At 33.4% G+C, this 17,355-nt stretch overlaps 1 protein-coding gene across 2 annotated transcripts; it reads left to right on the top strand.

Annotated features, from left to right (window-relative positions):
* The first annotated feature begins 685 nt into the window (after positions 1–685).
* On the top strand, positions 686–16,705 carry LOC144841856 (adenylate cyclase type 10-like). 2 transcript variants are annotated; one of them, XM_078698120.1, is made up of 23 exons: positions 686–706; positions 4,876–4,998; positions 5,457–5,591; positions 5,980–6,123; positions 6,673–6,924; positions 7,398–7,435; positions 7,990–8,032; positions 8,481–8,530; positions 9,517–9,664; positions 9,964–10,114; positions 10,222–10,298; positions 10,742–10,925; positions 11,152–11,195; positions 11,743–11,899; positions 12,547–12,739; positions 13,041–13,127; positions 13,340–13,620; positions 14,002–14,177; positions 14,392–14,715; positions 14,890–14,938; positions 15,063–15,207; positions 15,728–15,808; positions 16,126–16,705. In XM_078698120.1, the coding sequence occupies exons 1-23, from the start codon at positions 688–690 to the stop codon at positions 16,396–16,398; spliced, it is 3,174 nt and encodes a 1,057-aa protein (XP_078554246.1). In that variant the 5' UTR covers positions 686–687; the 3' UTR covers positions 16,399–16,705. The 2 variants fall into 2 exon arrangements, with proteins under 2 accessions (XP_078554246.1, XP_078554248.1); XM_078698122.1 differs by lacking the exon at positions 686–706 and adding an exon at positions 4,340–4,492.
* Positions 16,706–17,355: the final 650 nt, after the last annotated feature.

The following is a 17,355-nucleotide window of genomic DNA, read 5'->3' on the forward strand; positions in this document are numbered from 1 at the left end:
TTCTCTGCCTCCGATTCACATGGTTCTCGGTGTAACACTGGCGTGTCAAAATAACGCATATAATTCCCGGAATGTTTGAGATATACGGAACATAAAATGCTAAGTGAATACCCGATTAAATATTAAACCTAAATGTCAGATAATCGTTGTGAATATGTATTGTTTTTATCAGTTATTTGCGCGAAGCTGCTTTCGATCATGTAGAAAATATCGAATCTTGTGTCAAGCCATGATTGTTCGTATAAAGTAAACAGCGCGATCAAACGTATTTTATTTAATCATTCATGTAAAGTGTTCCTGGATATTTATAAATGGCCATGCACTCATGCATTTCCGTTCTTTATATACTCGTTGGTTTTATAATAGGCATAAAGTAACAGTCTGCGGTTTGGAACTGTGTTGTCATTTTGTGGATCTGCTCGCTCTATCCTGGTACGACGTTCGAATGGATATTCTACGCGATTCGACAAATGTCAACGCACAACTCGTCGACATACCACCAGACTGCGCGTTACAAACGCATCAACATTCTTCGGACGACGCGCTTCCAAGTAAACAAAGTTTTTCTTAAAACATTATCATTTCTTGAGGCCTATTTTTAAAGCCAAGAATATTTTGCTTTAATTGTAACTATTTAATTTGTTTCGTTGTATATGTTTATAATTTGGATCTGGATAATACTAGAATATGCCCAGAAAATTCAAAGGTTTGTGTACTTAACCATTCTATTGAACCAGCATGTCTGCTAAATTTGTAGGTAGTATTTGTAACGTTTATTTGTATTGTAATTGAACGCATTCTAAAGCAGTATTCAATAAATCTTATCTTCAAAGTATTGATGATTGAATAATTTGTCTAGGCTAGGCCTAGGCCTAGCTAGGTACTAATTAAGAAATAGGCTATACATTACGATAGGGCAAGGCCAGTTAGAAGCTGACCTAAATTAATTTATTAAGTCTTTAAGATAAACTTGTATACCGTACTTGGCTAGGCTACTTGTGTAGGTAGATGCTTAGGCCTCTCTATTATGCCTATTATTATAAGCCTAGGCCTAGTCACGTACCTAGCTTTAGGTAGGCCTATATTTTCATTTTTCAACTGTCATGTCATATGTTACATGTTAATACTATATTTTACTAAGCCTACATTTCCTTGTAGTGTCTTAAGATAGTGATGCTGGGTAGCATTTACAAACACTCAAAACCTTAAAATTGCTTTGCGTCCATTCACAGTTATAGGTATAATAAATAGGCATATGCCTTGACCTCGCTCGGTGGTCTACCTAGGCCTACATCTAAAAAATGCCTAGGACTAAAATTGAAATAATTCTTGCTCTAGAAAGGCATTAAATTAGCATATGTTTATTGAAAGTTACTGGGCCTTTATCAACTTTCTTATCGATATAGGGCCTAGGAATCTCATATTATTCGTTTAACCTTAAAATGATGTAAAATTCTCCGTATAACCTAGGCCTAGACCTACGTGTTATAGAAATATTACACTTTACATAAAGAGAGAGTGAGGTCCCATTCTTGTATAAGGCCTAAATAAATAGAAGACATTTTAGAGTTGAAAAGTAAATGTTTTGTATATATTTTATACCGTATTTTTATCACGCTTCATTTCACCGTACACAATTTACAACTTTTACTTTAAATTTCATTAGATCTCACTGTTATTTTATTCTTTGTTCATTATTTATACGAGGCTTTAAAGTAAACAAGTAAGTAGGTCAGTCCTATATAATATATTTGAACGATTTCAGCATGGAGAGACTGAAAGGAACTAATTAGGCCATATTATTTGTTCATGCTATTTCCGCGTAGCGCACTATAAACGGGCACTAAGCCTAAGCGTGTAAAGCTCTGTCTACACTATCAATCTAATTTGACAAAAAAAAAGTGTGATGTGCTCAAATATGGTAGTGATGTGACGTCATCGTGTCTATGTATGGGCAAATCATATTTTTGTTACATAAAATTTGATAGTGTTTCGCAAAGCACAGAACTTTAGTTTCTAGATGTTCATTTCGATTTTTATATTGTCACGCCTGTAGGCTAAAGCTATAGACAATTCAACTACTGTACTATTAAGTAGTATAGTTCAGTTGTGATCTTGTTAATCCATTCCACTTGCATAGTGTCTGCACAGTCACATTAGTATCACTTCGTAGTGTTACTGACGACTTAATTCATACGTTAATTTCAATTTAATCATTTTAATGCGTGCGTGTCTATTTAATATCAGTTAATTGATTGAAATTTAAAATGCATTAAATATTAGCAGCCGTGACCCGTTATTCCAATTTGTTTTCAAAAAAATTAATTTATATCAATTGTAGCTAAAGACTTTCAGAACAAATATTTCGTGTCGATTTTAGACTCAAAATTCAATAGATATCTGTGGTCCTCTGTTTCATTTTCAACAATTCTTTTTTTATTTAAATAAAAAAATAAAAAAATATTTTCGTGCCGATTTCTTGTTCGTAAATTTGGATATTTTCACACTTTGTTCTTTGATAGATTGTTTTGGCTTGTCCTCGGTCATAAAATATTTCAGCTTGTTCTTATTTATTCATAATCTGCATTAGCTATAAGGATAGATAGGACTTAAAATGGTTTAATAAGCAAAAAGAATCTTAACGCCGTTTTAGTGCTTGAAGAAGAAAATGAATACAAAAGACAGTATAGACATAAGATGGGATCAGGAAAGTATTCCAGTTCCTTATATGTAGGCGTAATTTCGTTTTAAAAAGACGTAATCATTATTTAGTAGGCATATATCTTGCTGCGCTTATAGTAAGGTCGATTTGGTCAGCAAAACTGGTGAATGAACAAAATTAGTCATTCCATTGTTGTTGCTTATCAGACTAAATACTGTAATTTAAAACTACAATTCTCTAAAGCTCCGTTTTATTCAAATACGTATAGACATACTGTATATATCTTAGGCCTTGTTTTTATATTATAGTAACACCACCAATTGGCTCAGCAATTGTTTAGTGAGTATAAGCTGCTTTCGGTGTATCGTTTTCTTTATCGGGCAAGGTTTTCCATTTTTGTCCAAGGATATTTCAACTATTCAATAAATTTGTTTGGATTCGATTTCCCGTACCAAAGTTTTTTTTCACTGCGCTTTTATTTCTTTCCCTAGGTTGTAGGACATCCTTCTTCTTAAAGTCACAAATCTACCATGTCTTTTTGGTTTTCTCTGCCTTATTAAATGGCATTTGAATGTACAACTCGCATAGTGATTTTATCACGTTTAAGCAACCACCACACAGGTTTTATAGTTAGGTATTCAATGTAGGCTGATACTAATTTTTGTTTATAATTTATTTTCTTTTTTAGAAAAGTGTGTAGCAATCATAACTTGTGTGCACTAAGAACACAGTTCGTCATTCGAGACGAGAAAGGGGTTACCCCGGTGAACTGGTTCATAAAGTAGCCCTGTTCAGGGGGATTATACCACCTATCTGATAGGACAGTGATTCATTTACAATTGGTGATCCTTGGCCACATGTGGTAATACATAAAATAAACAATAATGAATAATAATGAATAACTGAAAATACAATAATGTATTGTATATATTTAAAACATTAAAAATTGCTGATTTCCTGTTTGTTTTGTTTGTTAATTTGACACTGACAGCAGTGTAGGAAATGAACAATATTTATTTTCTAAAGATAAATCACAATGTCATAGTTCAAGTATACGGTCCAACTTGACTGTGATATAAGATAGTTATCGAAACCATGCACCATTATTGTGTTGTTCTATTTATTTGTATTCTACCAATATACAGTATACATATTTGAAAAGAATCGTAATTATTATGGTATCAATACGTTTAAAGCTCTGTCTACACTAACAAACTTTATGTGACAAAAAATGTGATATGCTCATATATGGACATGGTGTCATATCACTACCATATTTAATTATCACACTTTTTTGTCAAACTAGTTTGATAGTGTAGACAGAGCTTAACAATAACATGTCATAAAACTACATCCAAAGTGGAAATTTGAGAATTAATATGTGATATGATCTAATGATCTGACGGCCAATAGGGAGGCTGATAACGGTAAATATACAGGTGTTGCCTTGGAGTTATTCATTATGCACGCAATATGCAAATGAGTAAATTTTAAACGATGGTTTATGTTGTTTCGATGGTTTGTGCTGTTAGTTACTGAAATGTGATGTTGTCCACACGTAGTATCTATTTTTAAAGTATCAGGTTTTTTCGCTAATATTCTGCAAACCACATTGTAGACACTGCCCGTGGCTTTACATAGGCCTACAGTTATTTTCGTCTGTCTGTGATTTCAACAAACTTTTTTTTTTTACTGAGAATCTATATTGTATGTCTAAGCAAGAGACAATGCCTGTTTAGTTTATACGCGTAAATCTAGATTTGAATCTGTCGTTGATAATTTGTTTTGATTGAAAATGCTAAATGATAATAAAATGCTGAATTGATTTGGGTAAGTATGTATGAGTTTGATTTCTTTAATTAAAATAATGTAAGAGAAAATGTAAATAAGTGCAAGTGCTAATACGAAACGTTACTTTCTAAATGGACAATGTTTTGAGGTAAGATAATTGCTAGGTAATTTTGAGGCTTTATAATTTTGTGTTAGAGATTTTCGAAATGGAGACGTCCGTGCAAATTAAACATTCGTAAGTAAACCTAATTTAAACCCCTTTCACACCGCTAGCAACAATGCGGAGTTGATCCGGAATTATACCCGAGTCATACCCGGGACGCAGAAATGCGGAAATGTAAGCCGGTGTAAACGACGTAAAAATCGCATCGCTCAAAATACAGTACGAAATGACTCAATGCTAAAATCTTTATGTATTGCAGGTGGAATCGCTGGAGAGTTGTCTGCTCAGCTCCCAGATCTAGTCATCGACGCTGCGTTCCGTCGGAAACAGATTCCTTATGTCGACGAGTTGGAAGGATGCCTCATGTTTCTTGATGTTTCAGGTAGGCCTAAATAAAATATAATTTTATATTTATCCCCCCAAGTATTGGTTTTACCTTCAGTCATTACAGTTCTCAGTAAATTAAATATTAGTTGACATGTAGACAAAAAACTATTCCTCCTATTAATTGAATTGAATGAGAGAGCAGTTGCATTTATGATTAAGTCAAACTACTAATGTTCTGCACTTATTAATACACAATATTTATTAATAGTGATTGCGTTGAACTCTAATCATCGTATCTAGGCACATGTAACAGTCGCGCCTCGGACCCCTCGCGTTGTGATTGGTCAGATTACATGCCGCAGAATTTACGTTGTGTTCAGGGAAGAGTGAAATTTCTCTTCCCTGGTTGTGGAAAGCAAGTTTATCCAGGGAGAGCAATATCATTACGTCATAGGCCTATAATGAGTTAAAATTGAGTTTGTTGTATTTAATTGAAATTAATTTCAAACATAGGATTTACTGCTTGCTGTGAGGAATACCAGAGAAGAAATCTTGGAGTGGATACACTGATGAAAACCCTGAACAACTACCTTGGAAGAATCGAAGACGTTGTATTAGACGCGGACGGCGATGTAGTGGAATTTGCTGGTAAGCCAATCAATCCGTTTTAGTAACAGATTATTAAAAAAAACCCGTTTACTTCACCGCACTCATAATATTTGTTTATTCTAAATACCTAATGTATAGGAACAGGTCGATAAAACAACAGAACTGTACAAACAAATGCCACGATAATGTCCACAATACTTTAATCCAACTTCCTGTTTTTTTTTTATAAATATATATATATTAAATTGAACAGATCATACCGCGAAAATCGATATACCCTATTGATCACAAAAATGTATCTAAAATCTTGAGTTACCATAACGATTTCCAGTTTTTGAAGAACTGAATTTTCTGTTCCCGCTCAAAACACAAGTCTTTATAGTACTCTCAATTAATGCCGGACTAAATGCATAATTTACTACTTTAGGCGATGCATTGCTAGTTTTGTGGCAAGCAACTACAGAAACTAAGAACAGCATTGTCGGAAAAGTAGTAAAATGCGCACATGAGATACATCGGAGATGTCATGACTGGAAGACAGAAGTTGGTGTAGTTCTAGGGGTAAAAGTTGGTAAGCAATAAAGCAAAATTAAATTTTTAAAATACAATTGTATTGATTGACACTGTAATCACTGTCCAGCCGATTATTAACATACTATGGCTTGTGGAACGTATACAGAAACATTGCCAGAACTGTAATGGTATGTCTCTCTTTAGAGGAATATCTTTATGATCTTTTAAATTACCCTCTCATTCGCCGTCAATCGTCCCGAAACGATATCACGTTATTAGCTGGTTCCGACTGGTCTTTGCGATTTTCCAACCTGGACGTAGGTACGTTGCAACGCAAGTTAGTTGACCAGTTTCCTGTGTTATACTGTGTAGGTCTAGTAGACAAGATCATCGACTATCTCGCGTTGACTACTCTTCTCCTTCTTTGAGCATTCTTATCATCCTGATAAAACTGTTGCTTTCCACTATGTTCGTAATTGGCTATTAGTAGGCCTGTTTTAAATTATTGAAAATTCAAGTAGTATATTTTCTTAAGATTTTTCTGAAATTCTTCACTCGAATTGAGATGGTGAATTCATATTGATCATTTTAACGTTTTCCCTTGCAGCAATATCTTACGGTGCTGTTAGCATAACGTACGTTGGGAATCTTAAATCACAACATTTTGTCACCGGTGGAACTGCGGTCATCGAAGTGAACAAAGCCGAAAAGCATTGCCAGAAAGGGTACACCGTCTTAGCAAAATCTGCTTTCAAATTATGTCCATGGAAGGACCTCATCAGGTTTGAGTTACTTGACGAAGGTTCAGCTAGAGTGAAGCTAGTCAAGAAAGCATGGCTAACCAAGTACGAGGAAGAAGGTAGGCCTACTGACATTTTAATATACAAATAATGAATGTTTATGAGTGGAATGGTACAATTAATTTCATTAAGTAAGGTAAGCAATGAAATTATTTGTACCATTGTGTCATATTTTCCAAATATTTCATTGCATTCTGGATGTCGTAGATGTTAGCAGAACTAACGCCATAGTATCCCAATCAATATGTTTACGATTACATTGTTGTTTCAAGTCGAATCTGTACTATTTATACTCATCTTTATTTATACTAATCGTTATTTTCGTAGTCGCGTGTATATCAGATAAAGTTCGAAATAGCTTTTCAATTAACATTTAACAAAAATAGAAACATGTGTACTTTTATATATGTCAAGGTCGAAATGGTATTTCATGTAATTTTTATATTATGTATTATATATTTGATAATTTATTAAGTCTTGAACTTAAAAAACGATGGTTATATCTGATCCCACTATTATTGTTTTTACATAGATAGTCAAGAGAATGTGGAAAGTCCAAAAAGGAAAAGGGTAAATATATTATTCTAATTTTAACCATTCAAACAAGATGTGAAATAACTGTGACTTCATTCAATTGGAAACAGCCTCAGCAGCATTTTAATTTCTTATTCAATACAGGCAATATTTAGTTGTTAACAAAATGCCACGTCTGCTTTTCTTTAATGTAGACTTTTTTTGATGTAGACTTTTTTATATGAATTTTTTTACATAGACCTTTTATGTAGGACTTCTTTTTGTGTAGACTTTTTTTATGTTTAGCCTACCTTGTTATGTAGACGTTTTTTATGTAGACGTTCTTTAAATGTAAACTTGTTCTATAGTAGACCTTTTTTTAAAATGATTTTGTATATAGACTTTTTTTTATGTAGACTTTTTTTATGTAGACTTTTTTATGTAGACTTTTTTGTGTAGACTTTTTTTATGTAGACTTTTTTATGTAGACTTTTTGTTATGTATATTTTCATTTTAATGTATACTTTTGTTTTAATATTGAAACTTGTTTTGACAATATGTATCAATTTTGTTATTAACTTTTTAAACATATTTTTGTCCTACTATTGTAGAAACAAAGTATCCGAGACACGGCAGGTTTATTTCGAAGGTCATGTAAGTGAAACAGTAATTTTTGTTTTGAGATTTTTGACTTCATGAGGACGATGTTGTCATTAATGAAGAAGAAAATAGGAGATAGAAAAAAAAGACGAGGATGTTGATGAAAATGTTATTGATGCGAATGTTGAAATAGTGTCCACGATATTAAAATTTGACGTATCTATAATTTTAAACAGAGCGTCGCCATTGATGCTATTTTCTAATAAGAAAATAGGCCATTCATTTTTATGGTGCCCGTAATTAAAATAATAAAAATAGATGCAATTGTTGTCTTATATTTCACAAAGTCATGAAATATCGTATTAAATAAATGGAAACGTTCACCAGCCAAGTACGTTAAAACTCCGAAATTAGTGTTGACTCTGGAGCGTCCGATATGGTTTGCTTTGGCTTGATGTTTTAAATGTTTTCGTAATTAATATTTATGTAATTTTATTCACAGCTTATAAGAATAAGTTACGACCATTCATCGCACCCCCTGTTATACAAAAGGTAGAGTTACTTTAAAATGAGTTTGTTGCACACAGTATAAAAACGCACATGCTGTACTTTGTATTGAGTATCTTGTACACTACAGTGTAGTTAGACAAAATAAAACAACAAAAACCAATTTGTTTGTTCACATACAGTACAGCGGTGGGTATTTAATTCGATATTGTGATAAACAAGTCAAGAGTTTTGTATTACACTTGTTTTTAGTTTGACTATTCACCTGATTAATTGACTATTTTTCTTCCTTACTTTATTTTTCTAATTCAGTATGGGGTCTTATTTTGATTATTATTATTGCGATATGTAAACATAGAATAAAGCACACAACTTTATAAGATTCTAAAATATCACTGATTACTGATAAATGATTACTGATAAATAATTCCTCTATACAGTGTCAATACAATGGCAGCCAAATAGCTATAATGTTCCCAGTTCAATCCACAGTGGATATGAAACGTTGTTTAAAAATATACAATGTATTTAAAAAATGTAATACAATTTACAAATTCGTTAAACATTCGAATTTTTAATCGTCAAAAACCGTTAAAACCATCGTTGTATTTCCTCTTTCACATTGAATGCCCATTTGTACTAGGACAATAACGATATGTTGATAACATTTGCGTTTTTCTTACAGAAAGTAGTATTTTCACAAGCTCAATCAGATGACGTCATGAAATTTTAAACGAAAAAATATCGTGACGATACAACGAATTTTATTTTGATATTGATCATGACGTCATTTGATTAGATTTTTCAAATTTTGTGTAAATGGTTATAGCAGTTCTAGAATGAAACTTTTTGTAATTTCCTTTGTTTCATGCAAGAAAAAAGTATATTATCAATTTATCGTCGATCGTTACCGTCCTAGTATGTAGCAGTTTCTAATCTTTTAGAATATGAGCTGTACCAAAGATACAATCCAACAAATAGACACCGGAACCCAATTAAGTTTCTAATTATAAATATGTTCATTTAAACAGATCGAGGATGACCAACCACTCGACTATCTTTGTGAGATGAGAGAGGTGACAATTGTCTTCATAAATCTGGTTCTCCAGACGGATGATCACACGAGCTGCCTTCAGGAGCTTTACAATACTATCGGGGCGTCAGTGGTGCAATTTCAAGGTACGGTCTGCAGCCTTTTACTGTACGTACAGTACAAGCCAGTCTTGTTTAGAAATTATAACAGATTATTTTTATATAGATCTGAAGGCATTATATCTTGCTACTTTCCCAATCTCAATAATCAAAGATGTGGTTACAGGACGAAATTCCGGGCTACATACCTCGATTGGACAATGTGCGGTTCGGTTTATATGCTTCATTCAAATCATATGTCAAAAATATATACAGATATTGTCTGCCACAGTGTTTCGAGATGGTAGACAACGAACTAATGTTCGTAAATGGCTTGCTTTGTTTAGGTATGATCAACAAGATATTTGAATTCGACAAAGGCACTAGTTTTCTGATAATATTCGGGTTACCTGGTTTTAAGCACGAAAACGAGATTGGCCACGCCCTGCAGTGTTCCAGTAAAATCCAACAATCTCTCAAAATAATGTCAGCAATCAAGTAAGATATTTTTTATTGTATTTTCTGTAACATATTATGTTCTTTGTTCTTTTGGTTGACATTTTGCAACTCTAGATTTATATGCGACTGTTTCTTCTTCTTCTTAGACAAGTATCAATTGGAGTCACCACAGGAAAGGTTTTCTGCGGCGTAGTAGGTCATCCATCAAGGCATGAATACACCGGTAAGCTTGTTAAAAGAAAAATAAGTCTTTTACGCCTGGTTTCAACAGGGCGAATTTATTTGCGCCATAATCCAGTGTTGCAGCAAGACAACAAATTCGCGCTACTCTTTTATTTCCACTACAAAGGTCATATCTATCGCGTGTGTCTGCAGCGCTGTTCGGTCACATGAACCTGAGCCAAGATTATTTGTAAAATGTTCTCAACGCAAAAATTAGAAACTGCTTATATCAGAAGTATTGGAATATAATACAGCCTTTAGAAGAGTACCACCTGTTTAGTCTTATTAGAGATTTTATTTTTTTGTAGAAACATATTGTATGTACCTTCAAATAAACCTTTTATACAAATATGGTTTTCAGTAACATACATGCGTTTTCACCACAGTGAATAATAATACAAATACGCACATTTGAGATATTCTAATTATATATTTTGTTTGCAGTAATTGGGCCAAGAGTTAACATGGCAGCTCGTCTGATGATGAACTACCCCAGTAAGTTGTCCTGTGACGAGTCAACTTGCACACGATCTAAAATTCAAATGAGCCACTTCGAAGATCTTCCAGCAGTTACTTTAAAAGGAATGGAAAATCCTGGCAAGATTTTCGAATTTCACGAAGTTGCAAAGTTAGTGGTTACTGTAATAATTGCAATAGAAGGTAGTTAGAAAGTAGCATAAACAAATGTGTGTATACAACAAGCTACGCTAGTATAACAGTAAGATAAAGAGGGCCCACAGAGTCTCCCCGCTTCACGTTGTGAAGTCTTAGTATTCAGTAAATGTCATGCATTTGGCTATAAATAACGCTGCACCATATCGGTTTTATTCAGAGCTTTCTTTGTTTTTCTATAGAGATGAAGATACAGGCATTACAGCAACAGAGCACCCATTATTAGGTAAGTTTAAGTTATAATTAAAACACCTATGGTGATTATGTTGCTAAACTATGTTCTACTGCTAAACTATAATAATGTTACTACTGCTAAGCTATATGTTACTACTAAACTGTTAAATACTGCTAGTGATAGACTATGTTACTTACTACTGATAAACTATGTTACTACTGCTAAATTATGTTACTACTGATAAACCATGTTACTACTGATAAACCATGTTTCTACTGCTAAACTATGTTACTGCTAAAACTACATGTTACTACAGTACTGCTAAACTACATGTTACTACTGCTAAAATACATGTTACTACTACTAAACTACATGTTACTACTGTTAAACTACATGTTAATACTACAGTAGTACTAAACTATGTTACTACTTGTAAACTATGCTACTAATTCTAAACTATGTTTCTACTGATAAACTACTGTATGTTATTACTGGTAAACTATATGTTACTACTGCAAAACTATGTTACTACTGCTAACCTATTTATCTTGTGTGTAGCGTACAACAATAAACAAAACAAAATGTGTTACTTACATAGGATATAAAACTGAAGTTGAAGAATGTATATGTGCAATAAGTGATACGATGAACAGTACTGAGCATGTCCGATTTGTTATCGTGAAGGGGGAGCCAGGGTTTGGTAAATCCCGAGTTTTACTAACATTGGCAGATGAAGCGAGAAAAGCAAATATCAGGTTAGTTGTGAATTTGTGGCTCTTCTTTCAGTATGGGCTTCTTTTTTATATTGTTTTATAATGTTACAGTGTTTATAGTATTCATTGATTGGCAAATCCTGTTAAGAAACTAACATTGCTCTTTGTTACCGCTTTTAATTCTTACTATGGACTGATTGACTGACTGGGAGTTAGTTAGTCTAGTCTTCACTAGCAAACTTTAGTTTACAAACATGAGATTGGCATGAAAAGTTTGCCAGTGTAGACCAAATGTAAACTAGTTGGCAGACGTTCGTATTCTTTTCAAACTAGTTTGCTAAAACTCAGTGTATCAAATCATTGGGCGCTTTTCAGTCATGTGATCCTCTCTGACAAAATGACAACTTCCAGTAACTTGTATAGAGATGACTCTCTCCAGAGGCAACACAATTTTGGTAAAGCGTAAAAGTGTCTACACTGGTATACTTTTCTTTTAACATTTGAGCTAGTGTTCCCCAGTTGACAGACTTCGACAAACTACAGAAAATAAGTTTGCAGTAGTAGAATACAATAGTAAATTTTAGCTTGCAAAGAAGTTTCTAGGATAGACCAGGATTAACGGCCAATTGACAATTCGCAAACAATTTCTTTTGAGAAGATAGAAACACGTTGTTTATCTTTTCAAACAGAGTAATTAATCATTCTGCAAACCTAAGTCATGCATGTACACCTTACTACACGGCATCGCATATTGTAAAGAGTATTCTGGAGCTCGGAAAAGTTGAAAGTCAAGAAGAAAAAGAGAAGTATCTGCAAGAAAAATTCAAGACTTCTGACATCATAAAGTTTCTGGGCTTATTGAATAATTTGATCGGTGTCCAGGTAGGTAAACAATAACCTTTCATACCAGCAAGCGGTCGAAATAATAGTAGACGAAGAAGAATTGCCAATTAATTCTTCTTTTTTTCAAGAAGTCTTACACGGTAGGATAAAGAAAAAGCGAAAGAATAAATAATGAAAATGAATGATTTTTTAGATTTTTTTTAGATTTTCAAAAAAGTTATTAATTTATTTATTTTGGTCCTTTTGTTATTGTTTTAAATTGTAAAGCATCTAATTGATTACAGAAATGGCGAATTCCTCTTATACCAATATTTCCATTATTTTCAATTTTGTTTGCTAGCTTCCGTGTGATGACACTGTAGGGAACATGAGCACAGGGGACCGTACTAAAGCTATGCATCGGTTGTTAGGAAGGATCGTTGCAGAGGTAGGCTTACTTTGTGTATTTGGAAGACTTCTTTTATATAGTTGCAATAATTATTGTAGTGTAATAAAAAACAATAGTGGTGCTTATTGTAAGCCAACCTGAGACAGTATCGTGCCCGACTACCAGAAGCTGGGACTCCTACAGTATTGAAAGCTAAATCATTCAGCTCCAAAATTGAATTGTTTAATATGTTTTGTTTATTTGTTTTTTAGACGCAAGGAGACTACGAAGGTACAGTAGTGACCATCGACGATGCCCACCAGATTGACAAAGACTCGTGGCAGCTTCTGTCAAACTTCGCTATTCGTTCATGCGTAATCATCATGGCAGTCGGTCCAATCAGAGACGAGGACCAAATCGCAGATATTGCCCGAAAAGTTATGAAAAGCCAGAATACGTATATAGTGACGTTGAAGGGTCTTCAGTCAGACACTCTAGAACCTTTGATATGTCAGTGTTTGGACGTCAATGAAATTCCACAAGACCTTGTCAAGTATGAAATAATAGGCCTAAGTATTGCATCTTTTTTAGCCCATTTTTCGATCTCGCTTACTTGATTTTCCCGAAAATTTAAGACTAGCTCGGCTGTCTTGTTTATTTCTTATTAGTTCTCACTCATATAGGTCGTTCATTGCAAAACCGTACCACTGTAAGTCTATCTGTCTAGCAAAATAAAAAAAATTAAATGCTTTTGTGATTTTTATCCGCTGCTGGTTGGGCGTTATTTTTATTTCAAGTCGTCATTGTGGAAACTTGATATTTGACTTTATAGTGAATGAATTATACGGCCTACGTAATTGGGAGAAAACAAATAATTACTTACAAATTACTAATGTACTAAACTAAAATATATTGTAATTTTTACAATTTTTAGTTTATTGCGTTCAAATATGAAAGGAAAGATAAATCCAAGTTGGGTAAAACAATGTGTACTGAGTCTTCTGCACACTGACCAACTACAACTAACGGAGCAAGAGGACGGAAGCAAAGTCTGCACTGTGGCCAAAGGTGTCAAACTTCGTGAACTAGAAATACCAGAGTCTCTTAGAGGTAAGCTATTGCCATACTCTTTGTGTTCTGCATTGTTATATGTTTGTTTGTTTCTCTTTAAATAATCTCTCACACTATACTACAGATTTATTTTTCGTACACTAAAAAAAACTACTATTGAACGACTAAACCACATGTAATTATCTAATATTGCTCAGTCGAATCTGGCTTGATCATTTAATGAACATGTTCTTTTCTTTTTCTTTACACACAGGCTGTTTGATAGCTTTGATAGATCGTCTACCAGTGACGGAGAGAACCATGGTAAAACTAGCATCCGTCATAGGTACAACTTTCTCAGCGGACACACTCGGTCACCTTCTACAAAACTTAACAACGAGCAAAGTTCAGCAGACTATTGGCAACCTCTTGTCTTCTGGCGTATTTGTCTTTCGATCGATGATGCTGAGATTTGAGTCGACGAGTCTGCAGGAGACGGCCTACTCGCTGCTTATTGACAAACAGCGACGAAAGCTGCATGAAACCTATGCCAGCTACCTGGAATCGCAATATTTCGAGCAGTCCACAATACGAACAAGTAAACAAACAAATGTTCATGTCATTTATGTTTTTTCTAATTGACAATACAAAAAAATTGAGTGACATCCCAATGTCCCCGCATGCGCACAATAAGTTTATATGGCGTTATTACTGCAGTTCCTCAATATAATCACACAAAATTTAATACAATATCAACCTAATTTTGTTTCAGGGAGAAGTTTTTTCAAGAAAAAAACAGCATCGCCAACAACTGAAAACAGGTAGGCATGTACTTTTCCTAACTTGGTAGGTATCGAAGTCATCGCCATTAGACACTGTCAAAGCTCCACATATCAGGAATATCTAGGCCTATTTGTATTAATTTTTATACTTAATTTTTTCCAGAAATGTGACGAATGATGTACGTACGCTGCAGTCAATCTTCCCTCAGTTGATCACTCACTGGCGCAAAGCAAATAATACGGCTAAAGCTTTGGAATACTTGATCAAAGCTGCCGAGTCGGCCGTTGCTGTTAATAATATGATGCAGGTAAGATTATTGTGAATTAATTTAGTGATGAGGGAGCTTTTAATTTTCGGCGACCTATTATAGGACTTTTTTGGGGAATTTTTTTCTTACTAAAATATATTCATTTTCATTTCCTAACAAATTCATTTTCTAACATATTCAGTTCTTAACATATTCATTCCATATTCATTCCATATTCATTTCATATTCATTTCATATTCATTTCATATTCGTTTTATATTCGTTTCATATTCATTAACATATTAACTATTATAGGACTTATTACGTCATTTTCAAGTCGTCTTCCAGCTCTGTAAAACCGCTTTCGATTTTTGCGCGACGACCGTAAACCACACAAAAGTTCCAATGCGCATGTCTGTGACAGAATCCAAAGTCGTCACCTGGACCTAGAATCGACAACATTTTGTCCAACGACATGACACTTATAAAATCGAAAGCTTCTTAATAATTTTCTTTTTCGAGTGTATTATTTGTTTGAAAACTTTGCCGGTACTTGAAAGCATATTCTGTGTTCTTTTAGGCAATATCGTATATACTTCAAGCAAAGGAACTTGACCCGCCGCCGTCGCTTCAAGATGAGATCGACCAAATAGCGGCAAGGGTATGTATGATACCAACAAAATAAATAATATCAACAATATAACTTAAGCTCTGTCTACACTATCAAACTTTATGTGAGAAAAAAATGCGATGTGCCCATATATGGACATAATGGTGTCATATCACTACCACATTTAAACATATCACCTTTTTTTTCAACTAGTTTGATAGTGTAGACAGAACTTTATAGTAAAATATTTAGTAACAGTTTATGGGTGAAAATCATAATTCTTGATGGTACAGTAGTAAGTTCCATAATCAAAGTAATGGTTTAGCAAAACAAATATATTTTGGTTTATTTAATCACCACGTAAATAGGCAACAATGAGCTTATTCTCGACGCGAAAAAGACGATTTGATGTCAAAGTTCAAACAGCTAAATGGAAAGTTTCGGCCAAAAAGAAGTTAGATGAGAACAAAGTCGAAGAAGTGATGGAAAAGATCCAGGCAGAGCCACCTAAAGGCAATTGGCGGCGTACAAAGGAAGCACCAACAAACATATACCAGGCTATAGGAATAGTACCGACCACTACAATTTTTTTGACAATGTATCTGATATGTTTGTATATTTATTTTTCCAGAGTTATGTAAAAAATAATGTGTTATGGTTTAATCTAGAAATGAAGAGACATCATTTAAATTTAACAATTTTTCGATAAAACTGGTTAATGTATCTGCACTTATTATTGTTATTTAAAGGTAATATTTATTTATTAAATAACTGTATTGCTAGTAGATTTCAATTAAAAAAATATTAAATATCATGTATTATTAAATAAATTCCTCATTCTTGTGCAATACTTTATTCCACTTGCAAAGATATGTAAATTTAGCATAAATATGTAAATTATCTTAGGTTATATTATATATTGTATATTGATTATTATATTATACAAATGTCGGCAATAAATAAATTTTGAAAATCTCATTTGTTCAGAATTTGTTCCTTTTTTTTATATATTAATGTGCAGTTTAAAATCGTTTTGCCGATTTTGCGCAAACAGTGCTTTTCTAGACCTACATTCAGTTTAAATTATAGGCCCTACTAAATTTGTATATTTCGTTACTGCTCTAGTCGTCGTATATATTCTTATCCACGATCCGCGAAAATTGCTCGGTTTTGACGATTATGACCGGAATCAAGAGGGTTTTAAAACCGTATTATCGTGTTTTTTTAAATTTTCGTTCTAATTTTAGTTCCAATAATGGGTTTGCTCAATGTAAACGGACCCTATATTTCTATTGAGTTTAGAATTCGAAAAAAGAAAAACACAATGCCATATATTCTGAAATGATTTAATATATCATAATTATGAATCATTCTTTTTGCAAATAAAATATGCATTTATACATTAATTCTTTTTTGCGAGTAGAAAAAGATAGTTACTAACAAAGTAGGTCTACATGATTACTATGAAGAAAAGTCGTATAAAAATAATTTAGTAGTTCCCAAATTAATTAAGTACAAACATAGTTTATTAGTTGAATACCGGTACCCTCGCATTAATTTTTTAAGAGACAGTAGATATTTAAAGATACATTTAGTCC

This window comes from Antedon bifida, chromosome 5 (genome assembly GCF_963402885.1).
Source record: "Antedon bifida chromosome 5, ecAntBifi1.1, whole genome shotgun sequence".
Classification (NCBI taxonomy): domain Eukaryota; kingdom Metazoa; phylum Echinodermata; class Crinoidea; order Comatulida; family Antedonidae; genus Antedon; species Antedon bifida.

Bases quoted from the DNA above. Each gene is read 5' to 3' on its own strand.
- LOC144841856 (XM_078698120.1), top strand. The intron at 9,665-9,963 runs GTACGGTCTGCA...TGCTTTGTTTAG, and splicing joins GTCAGTGGTGCAATTTCAAG to GTATGATCAACAAGATATTT. The intron at 14,716-14,889 runs GTAAACAAACAA...ATTTTGTTTCAG, and splicing joins GCAGTCCACAATACGAACAA to GGAGAAGTTTTTTCAAGAAA.